The sequence below is a fragment of the Mus caroli genome, unplaced genomic scaffold (genome assembly GCF_978045245.1).
Source record: "Mus caroli unplaced genomic scaffold, Mus_caroli_1 scaffold_14, whole genome shotgun sequence".
Lineage (NCBI taxonomy): Eukaryota > Metazoa > Chordata > Mammalia > Rodentia > Muridae > Mus > Mus caroli.
In genome coordinates, this window is record NW_028227269.1 from 113,188,414 (window position 1) to 113,211,123 (window position 22,710).

The 22,710-nt window shown below is 40.6% G+C and overlaps 3 pseudogenes and 1 gene segment (V, D, J or C); 2 read left to right on the forward strand and 2 right to left on the reverse strand.

The window, feature by feature from the left end:
* Window positions 1-1,484: 1,484 nt before the first annotated feature.
* Window positions 1,485-3,884, forward strand: LOC147001346 (cell division cycle 5-like protein pseudogene; annotated as a pseudogene).
* A 343-nt stretch (window positions 3,885-4,227) lies between these two features.
* LOC147001347 (WW domain-binding protein 11 pseudogene) lies at window positions 4,228-6,040 on the forward strand (annotated as a pseudogene).
* Window positions 6,041-11,781: 5,741 nt separating this feature from the next.
* Window positions 11,782-12,257, reverse strand: LOC147001348 (Ig heavy chain V region 3-like). The segment is given in 2 exon segments: window positions 11,782-12,110; window positions 12,193-12,257. Coding segments are annotated over 2 exon segments (375 nt in total).
* Window positions 12,258-21,575: 9,318 nt separating this feature from the next.
* LOC110288912 (Ig heavy chain V region 108A pseudogene) lies at window positions 21,576-22,069 on the reverse strand (annotated as a pseudogene).
* Between the last annotated feature and the right edge of the window lie 641 nt (window positions 22,070-22,710).

Consider the following 22,710-nt stretch of genomic DNA (forward strand, 5'->3'; position numbering starts at 1 on the left):
GATGGTCAACACAAAATGAACTCAGTAGTGTTTCTGGAGATTTTTTTTTTTTTTTTTTTTTTACTTTTACTGTTTGTACTGGCTGGTTTTGTGTGTCAACTTGACACAGCTGGAGTTATCACAGAGAAAGGAGCTTCAGTTGAGGAAATGCCTCCATGAGATCCAACTATAAGGCATTTTCTCAATTAGTGATCAAGGGGGAAAGGCCCTTTGTGGGTGGGACCATCTCTGGGCTGGTAGTCTTGGTTCTATAAGAGAGCAGGCTGAGCAAGCCAGAGGAGGCAAGCCAGTAAAAAACATCCCTCCATGGCCTCTGCATCAGCTCCTGCTTCCTGACCTGCTTGAGTTCCAGTCCTGACTTCCTTTGGTGATGAACAGCAATGTGGAAGAGTAAGCCGAATAAACCCTTTCCTCCATAACTTGCTTCTTGGTCATCATGTTTGTGCAGGAATAGAAACCCTGACTAAGACACTGTTAATCTGTTTAGTCCTATACTAGTTGGTTGGTTTGTTACTAAGAATTTCTCACATCCTAAGGAGATGGAGATGAACTTTCTGGTTGGTCTTTGCTGTTATGTTTCACTGGATGCACCAGGACTTCATATAATTGTCATATGTGTCTATGTCAACTGCTTTAATGCATAAATTTGTTTCAAAAGTAGAACTAAGTAACAAAACCTGAGGCTTTAATTTTTCGTTCATTTTGTGAACTTAAAAAAAAAAAACAACTTAAGAGTAATTTATTTATAGGAGCATACTCTAGATGTTCTCAGACACACCAAAAGGGGTACTGGAACCCATTACAAATGGGTGTGAGTCATCATGTGGTTGATGGGAATTGAACTCAGGACCTCTGGAAGAACATCCAGTGCTTTCAACTGCTGAGCAATCTCACCAGCAGTGAAACTGTTTTATTATATGTTTTGAGCATGTCCACTCAAAGTGCAGCAGTGCATATTTGTAAGTGTTCTAGTGATATATTAAAAGTCTGATAAACACAAATTACCTTATAATATTGGGTACTCTAAACTTCTTTAAAATGTATAGAAAGGGTATCTGAGTCTATTAAGTGTTTTATGAAATCTTAAACAGCTACTTGTTATATAAAACTACAATCCTCAGAATGATAAAATGAAATTTTTATTAAGCTATACAATTCATTGTTGTGTGCTGAAGTTTTGATAAATATAAATTCATCTTTTCCAAGGCATGAGGTTTCAATATGGCAGTGTCTGTGTGGTTGAACCTGAGGCAGAGGTGAAGTTCCCTTCTCAGAAATTTCTCCAGGAGAACCTTCTAGCTGCTCTTGCCTGCCCTGGAACCTTACAGTCATTCCTGTTCTAAAATTAAAAAGTAAATCATATGAAAAGCAGAAAGTTGCTCTTGGAAGAAGTGGCCTCTCTGAGTCTGTGACAGAAGCACCATTACTACCTTCTCAAAGCTCCACTTGTCTGCTTGCTGGGACATTCTGCTGCCAAGATTCCCAGAATCATGATCAAAGGGGGAGTGTGGAGGATATGGAGGATGAAATTCTGAAAGCAGAGGTAATGAAATATGGGAAAAACCAGTGGACTAGGATTGCCTCATTGCTGCATAGGAAATCAGCAAAGCAATGCAAAGCCAGATGGTACGAATGGCTGGATCCAAGTATTAAAAAAACTGAATGGTCCAGAGAAGAGGAAGAAAAACTCTTGTACTAGGCCAAGCTGACGCCAACAGAATGGAGGACCATTGATCCCACCATAAGAAGAACAGCATCCCAGTGCTTGGAACACTATGAGTTCCTCCTGGACAAAACTGTGCAAAGGTACAATGAAGAGGAAACAACAGATGACTCCGGAAAACTTAAGCCTGGAGAGATAGATCCAAACCCAGAAACCAAACCAGCCCGGCCTGATCCAATTGACATGGATGAAGATGAACTTGAGATGCTTTCTGAGGCTCGAGCCCATCTGGCCCATACTCAAGGAAAGAAGGCTAAAAGGAAAGCAAGAAAAAAGCAGTTGGAAGAAGCAAGGTATCTTGCTGCCCTCCAGAAAAGGTGAGAGCTTCAAGCAGCTGCTATAGAGATTCAGAACAAAAGGAAAAAGAAGAGAGGACTCGATTATAATGCTGAAATCCCATTTGAAAAAAAGCCTGCTCCTGGATTTTATGATACTTCTGAGGAGAATTGCCAGGCCCTTGATGCAGATTTCAGTAAATTACGACAGCAGGATCTTGATGGGGAGCTAAGATCTGAAAAAGAAGGAAGAGAAAGAAAAAAAACACAAACAGTGTTTTAAAAGGAGAAGGGCATCTGAATTACCATCAGTTATCCTCCAAACTAGTGGTGTCTCTGAATTTGCTAAAAAGAGAAGCAAACTTGTGTTGCCTGCCCCACAGATTTCAGATGCTGAACTCCAGGAAGTTGTCAAGGTAGGCCAGGCCAGTGAAATTGCACGGCAGATAGCAGAGGTGTCTGGAATAACAAACTCTGCTTCTAGCACTCTCCTGTACTATGTCACAAAAAACAACAGTATTGCTCTGAGAACCCCACAGACACCATCCTCTCAAGACAGGATTCTACAGGAAGCTCAGAACCTCATTGCCTTGACCAATGTGGACACTCCATTGAAAGGTGGGATAGATACTCTACTGCATGAGAGTGACATCTCTGTCGTGACCACACAGCAGCAGGTTATGCAGACTCCAAATACAGTTCTGGCTACCCCTTTCAGGACTCCTCCTAATGGAGCTGAAGGGCTGACTCCCCGAAGTGGAACAAGCCCTAAACCAGTCTCTAATGCCACCCCAGATAGAACACCATTTAGAGACAAGTTAAACATTTATCCAGAGGACAGAATGGCAGACTACAGTGACCCCTCTTATGTGAAGCAGATGGAAAGAGAATCTCCTGAACAACTCCGTCTAGGGTTGTTATGACTCCCTGCACCTAAGAACGATTTTGAAATTTTTCTGCCTGAAAATGCTGAGAAGGAACTGGAAGAACATGAAATAGATGATACCTACATTGAAGATACTTCTGATATGGATGCTCAAAAGCAGGCCATAAGAGATGCTGAGCATGTAAAGGAAATGAAAGGAATACACAAAGCTGTTCAGAAGGATCTACCCAGACCATCTGAAGTAAATAAATCTATTTTAAGAACTTCAAATGTAGAACCACCCCTAACAGATTTACAGAAGAGTGAAGAACTGATCAAAAAAGAAATGATTGTGATGCTTCATTATGATCTTCTACATCACCCCTACGAACCATCTGGAAATAAAAAAGGAAAAAATGTCGGGCTTGCTACCAACAATTCAAAGCACATTACCTATCTTGAGCATAGCCCTTATGAGAAGTTCTCCAAAGAAGATCTGAAAAAGGCCCAGTATGTTCTTGTACAAGAGATGGAAGTGGTAAAACAAGGAATGAGCCATGGAGAACTCTCTAGAGAAGCTTACAACCAGGTATGGGAGGAATGCTACAGTCAAGTCCTCTATCTTCCTGCTCAGAGCCGATACACTCATGCTAATCTTGCTAGCAAAAAGGACAGAATTGAATCACTTGAAAAGAGACTTAAGAGAAACAGGGGTCACATGACAACAGAAGCCAAGAGAGCTGAAAAGACAGAAAAGAAGATGAAAATTTTGCTTGGTGGTTACCAGTCTCGTGCTATGGGGCTCATGAAACAATTGAATGACTTATGGGACCAGGTTGAGCAGGCTCGCTTTGAGCTATGCACTTTTGAAGAACTCAAGAAACATGAAGACTCTGCTATTTCCCATAGGCTAGAGTGTTTAAAAGGAGATGTGCAGCTGCAGCAGGAACGAGAGAAAAAGCTTCAGCAGAGATACTCAGATTTGCTGATGGAGAAAGTGACTTTACAGGCCAAGTTCTGAAGCAGAGGATGCTCTGCCACAAAAGAACTAGTTGTTGCTTTACTACTCAGCAAGGCTGAACTGACCTTCCTCTTCCTTGACAAAGTTACCGAGCACCCAGGGTTTCTCAGTTGTTTCTTGTGAATGTTACTGATCTTTGCATTCTGTGTTACAAACTTGGACTCCGGGATAATGAAGGCTTAAATTATCCAGATGCTCATTCTTTGCCAGTGTCATATTTATAAAATTTCATAGTTTAGGCCTTTCATTTAAAAAGCCGGACTTTAAATACTGCCTTGAGTAAACACTTGAATAAAAAGAACATGTGGAAAAAAAAAAGAAGTAAATCATATAAATTGTCAACATGGGACAAAGATAAACATCCTCCACCAAGAATGAAAGTTTATGGCCCCCACAGATCAAGCCCAAAATGAAACAGGGAAGAGACAAATGAAAAGGAACAAAAAGCAGTGCATGATGGTACAAGCTGTAGTTTTGAAGGTGAAAGATCCTAAACAGATTATCCAGGGCAAGGGGAAGTTTGATGAAATGGTGTATAACAGTATAACGGCCACAGTTGAATGAGGAAGTAAGTACTGAAGGATGAGCAAAAAAAGCTGGGAGAAACCTTTCAACAATTCTATGACTTTATGAAAATCCTAGCTATTGAAAAAGAATTGAGAAAGCTAGAAGTAGAATATAAACAGAAGAGAGCTCAACTGAGCTAGTATTTTTATCCTGTGAAGAACTCTCAGCATGTGGAAGTACAGAGTATCCCTTTGCCAGACATGCTGCATTCTCCTTCCAACATCTTGATTCAGGGCATTCCACTTCCTGGTGCCCAGCCACCCTCCATACTGAAGAAACTCTCAGCATACGGGCCTACAATTGGAGCAGTTTCTATCCTTCCTCTTCTGGGACATGGTGTTCCTTCTATGCCTCCTGGCAGGAAACCACCAGGCCCTCCACCTGGCCCACCTCCTCCTCAAGTCCTGCAGATGTATGGCAGTAAAGTGGGCTTTGCTCTAGAACTTTCCCCTTAGAGGCAAGATGAAGACATGCTGTACAGTCCAGAACGTGCTCAGCAGATTTATGGTGATAACATGTCCAGCACCTGTGAAGATGACGGCTATCCTAAGAACATGGACCAAGATAAGTATGATATAGGTACTGAGGACAGTGACACTGACAGATTGGATGCAGAGAGTGACTGGTATGAGTTCAGGCACAGAGATAACAGTAAGCACAACATCACTGAAGAGACAAAGTCAGGTCTGGGCATTCAATTTGCTGATATGTCTGGGAACCTAAGGAAGAAGCACATGAAGGAGCTGACTCCTGTTCATGTCAAGATGCTTCGAATGGTAGGTCATGATATCCCTGAGGAAGAACAGGAAGTGGAAGAATTTTCAAAAGAGGATGATGACAAAGACTCTGATAATTCTGAAGCAGAGAAGCAATCACAAAAGCAGCACAAAGTAGATTCCTACTCTGACGGTACACGCTCTACAGTCTGTTCCTACTTAAGCAGCTCCCATGCCACGAAGGCCACCTGTCCCACCCTTACAGAATCCTGACCCACATACAAGCCTTCCTCCATTCCTAAGACCACCTGGAATGCCAGGAATTCAAGGGCCTTTACCACAACTTTTACCTCAAGGACCTCCAACAGGCCCACCAGGTCTGCTCCCTGAGGACCATCCTTGAGGAGCCCTAGGAAGTCGACCTCTTACAATCGACCTCCAGGTATCCCTCCTCCTCATCCTAGAATGCTGTGCCTACCCTTGAGGCCTCCTCTTCCTTCTGCCCAACCTGGCCATTTCCAATCAGCTCCCTTGCCCAACCCAGGAGTGTTGAGTGCCCTGCCCAGCCTCATTCAGCAACCAAAGGCAGAGGATGCAAGTGCAGCCACCATCAAGAAGTCCACAGTGACCATCAGTGCTAAGCCCCAGATCACCAATCCCAAAATAGGGGTCATATATTTTGTGCCCACTGCACTGAGGGTATACCATGAGAATAAGTGGGGTACTGCTGTTCACCAGAGAAGATCTCAGGATGACTCTGCTGTGCTCATTGCCAAAGCAGCCCCAAGATCTAGTCCTTCATTTCCTGTCTCAGTACAAACCAAGGATAATGCTTATGAAGTATTTATGATAGAGATGGAAGGACTGCTGTGAAAGACTCTCCTGCTTCCAGGACAGGCTTCTCATCAGAGTACTGGTTTGTGGAAAAAGAGACTCTTGTTAAAGTTAAGGTTAAGAGAAATGTCCACTGTCAGGTGTTTTTCATGTCCACTTCCATGAGCCTCCTAATGCTTGCCTGCTGTGATCCATGCCCTCACTCCACACAAGATGTTTCTTTTCAATAGGCCAGGATGTGAAACACTGCTGCTAAATGCTGTTCTATTTGACACCACCATCTCCTCCCTCTCTTCCCCTCTCTATTTTGGGAATTCTGCTAGATATTTTTCTTGAAGTTTTAGTTATTTGTTTTGAATCATGTGCCTTGAGTAGAGAATTGTGAAGGATAAATAAAGTTTATTTCATCTTGACTTTTGTTTTTGAGTTATTTTAAATATTTTCCTGTAAATATTTTGTAATATTTTATTGGGAGTGAAATTGATTACTATATCATTTTCTAATTCAATGTAGGATATATGGGAAGAAAATATATAGTTCTGGGATTAAAGTTATTTCTCACAAGCTAAACTCTTTGAGTGTTTCATGGAGAAATTAAATGTTCCATACCAAGATAAAAAAGTTCAATGTGTTGTAATGGCCACTGCTGGGAAGCCCTGAGGTTGCTCTACAACTCCAGCAAAGGCTGCCTGCACTAAGACTGGTTGTGGCTACTGAGCTATAAGAATGATTTGGAAGAATGCAGGTCTCATCAGAAGCTATCTTCTTACTCTGAATGGGTGGTAGATCTCATCCTAACCACAACTCATGACACATCCAAAAGCATGCTCCTTCCTCTGATAAGTCACCATCTTCTAGATCTGCTTCAGGACAACGTCAAAGTAAATGGTGAGAAGCTGGAAACAATCCCACTAAAATCAGGGACTACACAGGCTGCCCACTTTCTCCTTACCTATTCAACATTGTACTTGAAGTCCTAGCCAGAGCAATTTGACAATAAAATGAGATCAAGGGGATAGAAATTGGAAAGGAAGAAGTCAAAATATCACTTTTGGCAAATGATAAGATAGTATATATACTTGACCCTAAAAATGCCACCAGAGAACTCCTAAACCTGATAAACAGCTTCAATGAAGTAGCTGGATAAAAAATTAACTCAAACAAGGAAATGGACTTCCTCTACACAAAGGATAAACAGGCTGAGAAAGAAATTATGGAAACAACACCCTTCTCAATAGTCACAAATAATATAAAATACCTTGGCATGGCTCTAACTAAAGAAGTGAAAAAACTGTATGATAAGAACTTCAAGTCTCTGAAGAAAGAAATTAAAGATGATCTCCGATGATGGAAAGAAATGAAAGACGATCTCAGAAGATGGAAAGATCTCCCATGCTCATGGATTGGCAGGTTCAATATAGTAAAAATGGCTATCTTGCCAAAAGCTATCTACAGATTCAATGCAGTCCCCATCAAAATTCCAACTCAATTCTTCTTCAACGAATTTGAAAGGGCAATCTGCAAATTCATCTAGAATAACAAAAAACCTAGGATAGCAAAAATTCTTCACAAGGATAAAAGAACCTCTGGGGAAATCACCATGCCTGACCTAAAGCTTTACTACAGAGCAATTGTGATAAAAACTGCATGGTACTGGTATGGCAACAGACAAGTAGATCAATGGAATAGAATTGAAGATCCGTAAATGAAACCATACACCTATGGTCACTTGATCTTTGACAAGGGAGCTAAAACTATCCAGTGGAAAAAAAGACAGCATTTTCAACAAATGGTGCTGGCACAACTGGTGGTTAACATGTAGAAGAATGTAAATTGTTCCATTCCTATCTTGTACTAAGGTCAAATCTAAGTGGATCAAGGAACTCCACATAAAACCAGAGACAGTGAACTTATAGAGGAGAAAGTGGGTAAAAGTCTCGAAGATATGGGCACAGGAGGAAAATTCATGAATAGAACAGCAATAGCTTGTGCTGTAAGATCGAGTATCAACAAATGGGACCTCATAAAATTGCAAGGCTTCTGTAAGGCAAAAAGGCCACCAACAGATTGGGAAAGGATCTTTATCTATCCTAAATCATACAGGGGACTAATATCCAATATATATACATACACACACACACACACACACACATATATACATATACATATATACATATATGTGTGTATATATGTACACATATATATATATGTAACTCAAGAAGGTGGACTCCAGAAAATCAAATAACCCCATTAAAAAATGGGGCTCAGAGCTAAAAAAGAATTCTCACCTGAGGAATACTGAATGGCTGAGAAACACCTGAAAAAAATGTTCAGCATCCTTAATTATCAGGGAAATGCAAATCAAAACGACCCTGAGATTCCACCTCGCACCAGTCAGAATGGCTAAGATCAAAAATTCAGTTGACAACAGATGTTGGCAAGGATGTGGGGAAAGAGGAATACTCCTCCATTGTTGGTGGGATTGCAAGCTTGTACAACCACTCTGGAAATCAGACTGGCAGTTCCTCAGAAAATTGCACATAGTACTACAGGAGGATCCCGCAATACCTTTCCTGGGCATATATCCAGAAGATGTTCCAACTGGTAAGAAGGACACATGCTCCTCTATGTTCATAGCAGCCTTATTTATAATAGCTTGAAGCTGGAAACAACCCAGATGCCCCTCAACAGAGGAATAGATACAGAAAATGTGATACATTTACATAATGGAGTACTACAAAACTATTAAAAAGAATGAATTTATGAAATTCCTAGGCAAATGGATGGACCTGGAGGGCATCATCCTGAGTGAGGTAACCCAATCACAAAAGAATTCTCATATATGCACTCACTGATAAGTGGAAATTAGCCCAGAAACTTAGAATAACCAAGATATAAGATACAATTTGTAAAACACATGAAACTCAAGAAGAATGAAGACCAAAGTGTGGACACTTTGCCCCTTCTTAGAATTGGGAACAAAACCCCCATGGATGGAGTTACAGAGACAAAGTTTTGAGCTGAGATGAAAGGATAGACCATCTAGAGACTGCCATACCCGGGAATCCATCCCATAATCATCCCCCAAACGCTGACACCATTGCATACATTAGCAAGATTTTGCTGAAAGGACCCTGATATAGCTGTTTCTGCTGAGGCTATTCTTGAGCCTAGCAAACACAGAAGTGGATGCTCACACTCAGCTAGTTAATGGATCAAAGGGCCCCTAATGGAGGAGGTAGAGAAAGTACCCAAGGAGCTAAAGGGATCTGCAACCCTATAGGTGGAACTGAAAGACTCTGAGAGGAGCCCCTCGCTCAGGCCTCAGGACAATAGTGGACACCCAAGAACTTACAATAGACCGAGCTTGTTGCAAACCACATGAGGCTTTATTCGGGGAAAGCCAGAGCTCTAGGGACGACTCATATCTCACACAGGGGTAGAGGAGTCGACCCCGAGGAGAAAGAGGTCCCAGTTTTTATAGGCCCTCAGGGGGGAAAGGAAAGGGGGGAGTAGGGGATTTCCAGATCTAAACAATATCTATTCTGAAATGATTGATTCCTCAAGAAATGGGTATGGGAGGGAAACAAGGAAAAAAAAAATCTAATGAAGGTCCAGCAATGGGCACACACCTGGACAGAACATTGGCAGACACAGGTTGGAGGAGTGGCCAGAGCATTGTGCACCTCTATTTTTCTAAATCAGTGAAGCTAGTTCTGCTAACACTGACGTCTATCTCGCCAATTTCAGGGCTTCTGTGTCCTTTTACATTCTGTCAGGATCTTTCAGAACAACAATATGAACTAACCAATACCCCCTGGAGCTCATGTCTCTAGCTGCATATGTATAAGAAGATGGCCTAATGGGCCATCAGTTAAAAGAGAGGCCCATTGGTCTTGCAAACTTTATATGCCTAAGTACAGGGGAACAACAGGGCCAAGAAGTGGGAGTGTGGGGTGGGGGGGAAGGAGAGTTGGGGGAAGAGCATGGGGGACTTTTGGGATAGCATTGGAAATGTAAATGAAGAAAATACCTAATAAAAAAAAGAAAAAAAATGTTTACTGTCATTGAGGAATGGGTATATGCAAAACCATACTCTACTTCTCAGAGTGGGCCTGAGATTAAATACCATTTGCAGGGAGGAATGTCTGGGAACAGAAACTTCCTGGCTAAGCTCTGCAGTTCTTTAGGAACCTCATTAGCATGGAGAACACATTTGGGCCTACTTTACTGTGGTCACATCTCTTGTCCTGTTGTCTTGGTCTGAGATGTTGGGGTGTTGCCATATGTACAGGAAGCTAGACTGCCTGGTCTAGCCTCAGTCAGAAGAGATGCACCTAACCCTTAAGAGACTTGAGATCCCAGGGAGTGGGGAGGAGACATCTTAATTGTAACAGGCAGGATGAACAGGATGAGGAACTGTCAAAGGGATGATTGGGAGGGGGATAATGACTGGAATGTAAAAAATAGGTTTAAAAAATTAAAAATATATTAATTAAATTAAAAGATGAAACATAATTAAAACAAGCAAACAAAACAAAACAAAATAAAACAAAACAAAACAAAAATATAAACAAAACAGAACAAAAAGTAACCTGGGTGATCCCAATACACCTTTCTATTCTGGGAGTTAGGGGCATTGAATATTCTCTTTCTGGATAGATCTTTTTTAATTAATGTTTCTGTTTCTCCAATCTTGCAGCACTTACAGAAAACACAGCCCCATGCCGAAATGAGACTACATTATTTTGTGTTCCACTTACTGATCCAGGAGTAAAATTTACTGTAAGAACTTTCTGAATAAACTTTATGAATAACATCTCCCCAAATAGTCAGTGTGATAATGTTCACACACTGCGACTATGCTAGCAGATGCATTTGCCCTGTTTTGCTCTTCTCCCATATGGTGGGGAAATGAACATCTTGCTTAGTGCAGATGGTTTCAAATAAAAACATAAAGAGTGTACTGATCATCTCAGAAATATTTCTCTTTATCAGATGTTTGATGATCCTGAAAAAGCTTTGATTTTGAGCTTAAACATGGATTGTGGGGGTGCCCCACTGTCAGAGAAGGGAATTTTCTTTAAGAAACATTAAGAGCAGAATTTATCTAATGTTAAGATTAGAGTCTCATACCGAATGACTCAAGTGGTTTTTGTCTTCCTTCTACTTCAATTGACACATCATTAGTCAGTAGGAATGATAAAGTTTCAGCCCCTTTGCCTACACTTCTGTTTCCACTGTTCTTTGTTATATACATGCTGATAAGAGATCAAAGGGTTTTCCATGTAGGGATGTAACTCAGAACAGGATGTATTAGCATATATGTGCATGCTGAATTAAATTCCTGGCACCAAAGCTAAAGAGAGGTTTTCAGGGACTTCCCTTTTCAAACCTTATAGGACACCAACTACTCTTAAAAGGGACATGGAACACACAGCAGAAATACTCACGTTTATTCCATCAATAATATGAGATTCTTATACAGCATTCTCAAGTTCTTCCTGTCAGGAAACCTGAACCCAAACTATGCCTCTGTGAAAACCAAAGTCCTTTGACCTGAAAGTGATCATTTTAACCGTGAGCATCACATTATCATAGACCCATTCACATAAAACTGCCAACTTTGTCATTTGCCAAAATTAGATTTCAAACAATATATGTCCGGGGCCCATACTACATACCATCCTGGCTGTATCTGAGCAAGTCTACGAGCAAACCTGCTCTGAGTCTCCTCAGTCCCAGGGCAGTTTGCTACTCCTCCAGGGTTTCTGACACTCTCAGGATGTGGTTGCAACACTGTGTCTTGCACAGTAATAGACCGCAGAGTCCTCAGATGTCAGGCTGCTGAGCTGCATGTAAGCTGTGCTGGAGGATTTGTCTACAGTCAATGTGGCCTTGTCCTTAAACTTCTGATTTAACCTAGTTTCACTATCGAAAGGATCAATCATGCCTATCCATTCAAGGCCTTGTCCAGGCCGCTGCTTCACCCAGTGCATCCAGTAGCTGGTGAAGGTGTAGCCTGAAGCCTTGCAGGACATCTTCACTGAAGCCCCAGGCTTCACCAGCTCAGGCCCAGACTGCTGCAGTTGGACCTGGGAGTGGACACCTGTGGACAGAAAGGCAGAGTGAATGTCATTGTCACCCAAGTATATGGCCACACCTGAAGCCTGCTACTGTGAGCCCCTTACCTGTAGCTGTTGCTACCAAGAAGAGGATGATACAGCTCCATCCCATGGCGAGGTCCTGTGTGCCAAGTAACTGTAGAGAGACCAGTGATCTTATGTTTTTCGTTTGGTGTAGACAACCCTATATTTACCTTGTAGACTCACAGGATTTGCATATTCATGAACAGGATACATATTAGATAAGCACCTACTCCTGCTCCAGAAGAAGGGACACCTGGGACAGGAATCAGGATGCTGAACCCCAAGTCGTAATCTTGTCTGTGGAAAATCATCCCATACCTCATCCATGAACCTTGTGTTGAGGCAATGGAAGTAACATTAGAGCCTGTGCACTAAAAAGATTTGCAGCCTGAGACAGGGGCCCCACTTGTGACACAGTTGACAGATGGATTTACAGGTGGTTACAAGGATGACAATAGTGATGGGAAATTTCAAAAACAGCTACCTTATTAGAATTCACAGCCTCCTTTCAATACAAACAATTAACATTTGCTTTTCCAATATTGTATACATTAGAAATGTCACCCAAATGACCAAAACTAAATATACTTCAGAAACTTTTATACATGAGTGATTATTGCAGCATTATCAGCAGAACTAAATTATGTAAATAAACTGTGTATAGCTCAACAGAATATTGCATCAAGAAGACATGAATATATATGATAAATATACATATATATATATATATATATATATATATATATATATATATATATATCTTTGAAGTGTTTAACTTCAAAGAATCTTCACTGTGTTTGAGCATGGAAACATTATATATCAATCACAATATGTAAATATAAATTAAGATAGAAAACAACAGAAGACACAGAGTCCCCTCCACACACACAGTATCTCTCTGCTGACCATTCTTGGCCCCATTGTGCCCCCTGCTGGTCCAGAACTCGCCTGCACGTAGATTTCTCATAAAGTTGCCCAGTCTGACTTGACTAGTAAGGTTACCCTGAAGATTGTGTTTACTTGGTTCAGCCTCAGGAGAAAAAAAAATGGCTCTTGTTTATCTGGAGATGACTGGTGTCTCAGTGTCTGAAGTTAAGTTGTTTCTACATTATCCTCAATACTTCTTTCAAAGTCATCCTCTTTCCTAGTGGCAGTTGAATACAACTCTAGCAGTACCAATTTGTAATAAGGTCTAAACAAGAGAGATCAGGGCCTTTGTTGCTTTCATCAAGCTGTACCTTGGCCAGAGCAGCTGAGCATAGCAGTACAGTGATGAGTCTTGAGCTCTTATATATTGCCACCATGTAACCATGTAGGAATTACTGGAGTAGTCACATACAGCAAAATGAGGAAGAACCACTGTGGTACTCACAGGTAAGTTAACAGCTATGAGTTTTACTACATCCACTCCAGTAGTGACAAGCACGACAGGCCTCGAAAACCTGGGCACTGTTCTAAGTTCATGGAAACTTAGTCTCCTGGAACCGTGGCATCCTATATAAAGAATGCTAAAATGTCCTTGCTTTAATTGGTAAACAGATATGTGTACTTTCCCTTAATATTGCTTTATTACAAGTGCTCCTAAGGATTGCTATTTTGACATATAGCTAAGTTAGATAGGAGGTAGTTCTTGATACAACCTTGGGTATGGATAGCTAATTCACTGTCCTAAACAGGAATTACCATTATCTAGGAAGAAGGAAGTTTATGACCTAAAGAGGAACCAGAGTAGAAACTTAGAACTATAGCTAGCTGAGTCACACCCATACACAACAAGTATTTGCAATGGCCTAGGGGGAAGGTGGACTATACAATAGACTAGAGTAGGAACTATGGCAAGGGCACTAAGCACTTGCCCCTGGGTTTCAAGATTAAGTGGACCTTAGGTGTTTATTTATACCAGTTGTTAACATTGAGTTTTACCCCAGTTGGTTCCTGCCAGTTCTTCCATATTTGTATTTATTTGTTTTGTGTAATAATCCAGTAACCTCTTTGTACCTTGCTGGTGTGTCATCTAACTTCCCTATTTTCTTCTGTAAAAATTTTTGATGCTCGATTTGACAAATTACAATCAGATCCACACTCCCTTGTGTTGAGTCTGTCTGTCAGTTCCTGACAACTCCTTGCCCATCTGCTCCAGAGATTCATTCCATGCAGACAAGGGACCTAGAGGGTCTATGGCAAGTTTTCTTCTTAGGACTGCCTTCATTGTGTCCCATAAGTTTGGGTATGTTGGGGCTTCATTTTCATTACTCTCTAAAAAGTCTTTAATTTCTTTCTTTATATCTTCCTTGACCAAGGTATCATTGAGTTGAGTGTTGTTCAGTTTCCACGTGAATGTTGGCTTTCTATTATTTGTGTTGTTATTGAAGATCAGCCTTAGTCTGTGGTGATCTGATAGGATGCATGGGATATTTTCAATATTTTTGTATCTGTTGAGGCCTGTTTTGTGACCAATTATATGGTCAATTTTGGAGGAGGTACCATGAGGTGCTGAGAAGAAGGTATATCCTTTTGTTTTAAGAAAAAAATGTTTTATAGGTATCTGTTCAATCCATTTGTTTTATAACTTCTGTTACTGTCCATGTGTCTCTGTTTATTTTCTGTTTCCAGGATCTGTCCATTGGTCAGAGTGGAGTGTTTATGTCTCCCACTATTATTATTTGAGGTGCAATGTGTGCTTTGAGCTTTACTAAAGTTTCTTTAATGAATGTGTGTAGCCTCCCATAAGCCTGAAGCAGGCCGAGCCAGGATTGACCTTGTTGCCACTAAGAAGATCACCTGGGGTGGAACCTGCCTCCCTGGATCACTCTATTGTTCTGCCACTGCCACTGCTGTTACCTGCTGCCTAGCTGTTCTGGAGCCTACACGTGGTCACCTGCAGCTGGGCTCCAAGGATGACTTGGCAGGAATGGGCTTTCCCCTCTCCTTTATAAAGCTTGTCTGCCATTAAAAATTTGAACATTGATCAGACTACTTGTCTTGGTTCCATCTTTCTCTCGTCGACTAGTTCCCTTTCTTTCAGTTCCAAGATGCCTTCCAGGCTGGAACCGAAACATGAGAGCTGCAGACCAGCCCGAACAAATGTGGCTGCCCTTGCACTTGGAGCATAGATATTTAGAATTGAGAGATCATCTTGGTAGATTTTACCTTTGATGAGTTTGAAGTGCCCCTCCTTATATTTTTTGATAACTTTGCATTGGAAATCAATTCTTCTTTTAGTTTTGTTAAAGGATTACTTTCTTGCTTTTTCTAGGGTGTAGTTTCCATCTTTGTGTTGGTGTTTTCCCTTTATTATCTTTTGAAGGACTGGATTTGTGCAAAGATATTGTGTGAATTTGGTTTTGTCGTGGAATACTTTGGTTCCTCCATCTATGGTAATTGACAGTTTGGATAGGTGTAGTTGCCTGGGTTGGCATTTATTTTCTCTTAGTGTCTGTATAACATCTGTCCAGGATATTCTGGCTTTCATAGTCTCTGGTGAGAAGTCTGGAGTACTTCCAATTGGCCTGCCTGTATATGTTACTTGACCATTTTCCCTTACTGCTTTTAATATTCTGTCTTTATTTAGTGCATTTATTGTTCTGATTATAATGTGTCAGGAGGAATTTCTTTTCTGGTCCAGTCTATTTGGAGTTCTGTAGGCTTCGTGTATATTCATGGGCACCTCTTTCTTTAAGATAGGGAAGTTTTCTTTTCTAATTTTGTTGAAGATATTTGCTGGCCCTTTAAGTTGAAAACCTTCATTCTCATCTACTCCAATTACCCGTAGTTTTGGTCTTCTCATTGTGTCCTGGATTTCCTGCATGTTTTGAGTTAAGATCTTTTTGCATTTTGCATTTTCTTTAATATTTGTGTCCATGTTCCTAATGGAATCTTCTGTACCTGAGATTCTCTCTTCCATCTCTTGTATTCTGTTGCTGATGCTCACATCTATGGTTCCTGATTTCTTTCCTAGGGTTTCTATCTCCAGAGTTGTCTCCCTTCTCCTTTGGATTCTTCTTTGGATTCTTCATTATTTCTCCTTCCATTTTTAGATCTTGGATGGTTTTGATCAATTCCATTGCCTGTCTGGGTGTGTTTTCCTGCAGTTCTTTAAGAGATTTTTGTGTTTCTTCTACCTGTTTAGTAGTGTTTGCCTGTAGTTCTTTAAGGACTTCTACCTGTTTAGCAGTAGTCTCCTGTAATTCCTTGAGGGGTTTTTGTGCTTCATCATTATGGGCTTCTACCTCTTTAGTACTGTTCTCCCGTGTTTCTTTAAGTGAGTCATTAATGCCCTTTTTAAATCTTCTACCGCCATCATGAGATGTGATTTTAAATCCATGTCTTGCTTTTCAGGTGTGCTGAGGAATTCAGGACTCGTTGTGGTGGGAGTACTGGGTTCTGATGATGCCCAGTGTTCTTGTTTTCTGTTAGTAATATTCTTACGTTTGCCTTTTGCCATCTGGAAATCTCTAGTGTTAATGATCAAGCTGTCTCTGGTTGGAGCTTGATCCTCCTGTGATTCTGTTAGCCTCTGTCAGCACTCCTGGGAGTCCAACTCTCACCTGAGTTCCAGTGGTCAGAGCACTCTCTGCAGGCAAGCTCTCCTCTTGCAGGGCAGGTGTCCATCAGTCTGGAGCTCTGATCAACCTCCTGAGTTCTGGGGTCAAAACCCTCCCTGTAGGCTGACTCTCCTCTGGCAAGGTTCTGGGTCTCAGCTTTGCCTCCTGGCTGAAAATGAAGGCCTGAGGGGACTCTAACCAAGAAGTTCTGTTGCTTCTATCACCCATGTGCTCTCAGGTGATCATGAGGTCCTGGGTGTGCTAGGGGTCCTGTGGTGTGGATAGACCTCTGGTGCCCTAGATGCCCTCGGCCAGGTTCACACATAAGATGGTGGGGCTAGCCCCGACCTGAATGGATCCCAGGCTCTGGTTGGGCAGGGTTCCTTTGTCCCTGTTCCTCCTGGCACAAGACCCTCCACGATTCTTTGAAGCTGATGTTGCATTCCACTCACCCATGTTCCCAAGGTGATCCTGGGGTCCTGTAGCATGGAGAGCACCCTGGAGCCCTTAGCAGCCTCCTCTTGGCTCAGAAGGAAGATGGTGGGGGTGGCCCCAACTGGAACAGATCCCAGCCTCTGGTCTGGTGGGGTTCCTCCATCCCTGTTCCTACTGGCACAAGACCCTCTGCGATTCTTTGAAGCTGATGTTGCCTTCCATTCACCCGTGATCCTGAGGTGATCCCTAGGTTCTCAGGTGATTTGAGAATTCTGGAGCCCTTAGTGGCCTCTGCTGGGATCAGAAAGAAGATATTGTTCAAACTTTTCAAGGCTGGGAAAGGCCTAATCAAATCTGAGAAGGCTACAAGACTGTTCCAATAAAGGAACAGTTGATATCACTGTGATATTTCAAAGGAAATTTTGTTAACATATGATGTAGGAAAAACTAATGATCCAGACAATGATCCAGTCCCAAATTTCCAGTCCCATATGGAAAAATTTTTTCAACCAAAGGCATTAAAAGTTTGCATTAAAACTAGGTTGATAGTTGGGTATAATTGCATACATCTGTAATTCTAGCATTTGAGAAGCAGCCAAGATCTGTGCTGATCATCACTGCTAAGCAAGTTGGAGGGCAGCCCAGGCCACATGACCTCCTGTCTGTGCTAGAAAATTACTTTGTAATGGCTGGGTCTTATACTACCATTCAATACTATGCATGCTGCTATGGGATAAAGGCAATGATGGTCTTACCTACCTGTGAACTCTGATCTACATCTCCAACACAAACATAATAGCAATGGGATATATGAGATGGGTTGGAAGGAGGAAGGGGGAAGGGAGAAATGGTTTAATACTATTTTTTTCTTTGCTTGTTATTTTCAAGACATATTTTCTCTGTGGCCCTTTCTGTCATGGAACTCACAAAGGCCAAAATGGCCTCAAGCTCAGATCTACCTGCCTCTTCCTCCTATGTGATGGGATTAAACAGTTGCCCTTGTCTATGCTGACACAGCCACCACCACCACTGGAAAGAAAAAAAAATTAAAATCAGTGTCACCCAATTAAGAATATCATGGAACTCTATTCTAATATTGTAGTGTAAGGAAAACTTTTTAATTATGGATGAATAAATAAACATCAAAAATCCTTTTCCAATCAGAGGCTAAATTTCTGAAAGGCCTTAAAGTCTAGCAATAACAGAGACTCAGAAAACATAGTAACTGGAGATTAGGCAAAATAGGACCAAACATTCATGTTAAAACAAGACAGTAAACATCCTAGAAAACACTTCCAATCTTATGGATTAGCTTTTCCATATCCCTCATTGGCCCTCTATGCTAAAGGCTTGGTTGCCAACCACTGAGTGCTATTGGAGGTGGGAAGGTTTTAGAACATAGTGCCTAGTGATTGGAAGGATATTATTGCAATAGGAGGACCCTGCCCATGAAAGAACACTGGGGCCTCTGATTCTTATTCATTCTCTTTTTTGAAGTAGACAACCTTCCTATACATTCTGCCACAAATATGATATACTATGCCAAGAAAACCCCATACAAGCATGGGTAAAACTGGACTGAAAGACTTTCTCTCATTTTCCACTCCACCTTCACTTTATCTGCCCAATCATCAGCTCTCCTTTATTTTGCAAATTAAGGTGGGAAGATCATTTACATTAAATCACCTGAGTGCTGAACTCATTCCTTGTTCACACCCCTCACAGGAGAAAGGAATCAACCTCAAATATAATTTGCCCTAAGACTATCCACAAATGGAGGCTTTCCCAGCATGGGGATGAGAAAAGGGTGGCCAGCAGAGGCAATAGGAGTCAGGGATGTGAGGGAAGGAGCCCAGCACTATGGTCAGGGTAATCTATCACCTGACTTGCTAGAAATCAGGCCACTTCTATGTCTTAGAATAATAATGAGCCCATTGCTGCTGTGTGGACATATTAAAATCAGCTTCTTTATTCATACAAGCTTCATAGAACAAAGACAGACTGATGAACCCTGATTATCCAAGTGGTACAGAATATATGTATGATTTGTTGTTACAAGTCCAAGGATAAAATTTAAATCACAACTAGAAAATACAAACAGAACAGATTGTTCTTAATGTTATTAGTCCTATAACTCAAAATGACTCCTCCAAATCTAACACATTTGTTATATGGTAGCCTGCATTTGGGCTGCCAATTTTTGGTGTTTGAAAGCACTCCAGACAAACAAAAACTATCTGAGTCAGTCTTTTTATGAATAGCAAATACTAATACTGAAATTCTTTCACTATACTTTTCACCATCTACACTGTTAGGTAGGAAATTTTTTTTTTAGTTCATCTTATTTACTGATATCTATTCTTCCAAGGTTGAACCATGCCAGAACCCCTATTTTAAAAGTACATTTTCAAAGAAATCTCAGCCTATAATCAAGTTACACTTTGAATATGTAATCTATTCTCTGACCATCCTGATTGGTAATTGTCTTTGTTTGCCCTGCACCAATTATATTGTTTGAGTTGGCTCAGGGGTAGATACCCTAAGAAGTTTCCTGAAGCAATGGCCTCATCTAACTATGTGTTTATCTCTGCATTGCCAAGAGCCATCTAGGAGAAGCTAAAAACTAGCAGGTTATTTTCCTCATATGATTGCCCCAGAGACTAAAAAGCATGTTCGCCTTCCTTCTTTAGGCAAGGCCAGGGAGATTATATTTGAGTAAAGATTACTGCTATTACTAGGTTTCCTGTTATTATTGAATATTTATATAATCACTTGTTATTTGCCCACACTTTTCAGGAGATTTCAGAAGATCAATAAAGATGTGCTGTCTCAACATGAGGCTGTATAGACAAAGAGATGATTTCTTAAGTTTTAATGATGATCCTATCAGTATTCCTATGATAATATAAGCAATTATTAAGATATTTTCTAATAGGACTGCTATTCAGTTCTTTCTGATATAAAACTTGCAATGAGAACTCTGCCACAATTAAAATGTCATTATTTAATTACTTTTGAGATAGGAAGCAGACATTTACAATTTACATTCCATCAGGTTATAAAACTATTAAAAAAGGACCTAACAATTTTTGTAGGTGAAAGAACCGAAGATAAAATAATGATTGGCCTCATCTATATAAAATTTAATGATAACTTATTTGTGGTCCTTAACTCTCGAACAACCTGTAGAGCTAAGAAGAGGTAATGAATGTTTAGCCAGATAATTACTACTAAAGGATATGCACATAAGCATCATTTTTGTAACTTCTTATTCAATTTATGATTTAAATTTATGATTGAACTTCTACGTTCATGGCCTATCTTGTATGAGTTCCTTGGCCATCAAATCAGGGTCAGTGGCGAGTTCCATCAAGACAGGAAATGGCCACTTCAGGATCCATATCCACACTGCTAGGAGTCTCATCTAGAGTCACCCACATAGGTGCTCTGGGCGCTCTCCATATTCTGGGTTTCTAGCACATCATTGAGATTGCCCACTTCATTGATCTCTCTTTTCTCTCCACTGCCTGCTACATATGATCTTCCCCCAACTCTGCTTCCCTTCCCCTCCTCCTCTGCTTCCCTCCTTCCATCCAACTCCAATATCATTTTTTATCCTTCTGTGTATGATTCTACAATGCTCCCTTGGATATTCCTTCTGATTTGGCTTCTTTGGATACTTTGATTACAGGTTACCCTCTAATTGATGGCTAATATCCACTGATAAGTGAGTATATACAACACATTTCCTTTGGAATCTGGGTTAACTTACAAAGCAATTATTTTCAAGTTCTGTCTATGTGCCTCTGAGATTCATGATTTTCTCTTTTTTTAATGTCTGAGTAGTATTTCATTGGATAGATAAACCACATTTTTTGTATCTGTTCTTCCATTGAAAGACATCTAGTTTGTGCCCACTTTCTGTCTGTTATGAATAAATGTGTTATGAAAATAGATGAAAAAGTGTCCTTTTGGGATGATGGAGAATCATTTGGGTAAATGGTCAGGAGTGATATAGCTGGTGCTTAAGGAAGAAGTATTGAAAACAAGCATTCAGTTCACTCAAAGCATAATATTATAAGAGAAGTATTTGTACCATCAGAACTTATTTATGTGATGCTAATGATATTAAAATTTATCCAAGCCTACTCAATCAAAGATCAAGTGTCTTGGAACCCCAACATATTTGATCATTGTGCATTTTAACAATATTATATTTTTATTGTTTTACTAAAGAGGAAACATTCCAACAGAGATGGTCACTGCTCAAGAGATTGTCAATAGACATTGTGTTATTGGGGGTAAACCTAATTAACATCATTTTATTTGGTTATAATTTTCAAATTTTGACAAAGAGCATAAAGTACAGTGAACAGGAACAAATAAAGGGACACTCAGGGTGATTATTTCTGAGGAATAGTCTCCAGGCTAATCTTCTCTGTCATTTCAACTTCCTGCTCCTTGGGAGTTTATGACACACTCAGGATGTGGTTGAAACATTGTGCACTTGTCTAGTACAGTAATAGACAGCAGAGGCTTCAGAGTCAGACTGCTGAGCTGCAGGAAGACTGTGATGGCTGAATTGTCTACAGTCAATGTGGTCTTGCCTTTGAACTTCTGGGAATAGCTACTACCACCATTTCCAGGATAAATATATACAATCCACTCCATGCTGTCTCCATGATTCTGCTTCAACCAGTGCATATAGTAGTTAGTGAATGTGTAGTCAGAGGCCTTGTAGGATATCTTCAATGAGGCACCAGGCCTTCTCACCTCAGATTCAGACTGCTGAAGCTGGATCTTGGAATAGATACCTGTGGAGAGAAAGGCAGAACGGATAGCATTGTCATCTAAGGCTCTTTCTTTATTTCACAGAAGAAACTGGGGAGCCACATACCGGTAGATGCTGCCCATAAAAAGAGAATACAGCTCCATTCCATGGTGAGGGTCAGAGTGTTCAGTAACTGTGGAGAGGAAACTGATTTATGTTGTGTTGGGTGTGGATATCTCTTGATGAAAGAACCATAAATTTATGTAATTTGCATATTTATGAACAGTGAACTTGTTAGATAAGAATCTAGTCCAGGAAGAAAAGGAGACAGAGAACACTTTGGTCAGATGGCGGGTGCTAAGATCCAAGTCCTAATCATTTCTGAAGAAATGCATCCCTTGCTCCTTCCCTGAGCCCTCTGCAGATGTGTGCATGTAACATCAGGACCTAAGCTCTCAAAGGATTTCTGACCTCAGACTATTGTTCCCCTTTGGGACAATGCTATCAGATGAATTTATAGAAAGAGGTTGTGGTACTTTTAGCAACTGGAAATTTCAAAATGTACTAAGGTATGGGAGTTTGGTGTCTCTTTGAGAGACATACAATGAATATTTGCCTTTATAGACAGTCTGGATACAAAAACAACTTACCAAAATGAAATATTAGCAAAGCAAGTTTTTTGCAGGACTATCTACAATAACTAAGTTATGTAAAAATGCTAGCTGTATGCAGGTGATTGTATAAGGAAAGTATGATTATATATGCATCACAACAGAAACATTCTATTTGAGAGAATAAGAAAGTTATATC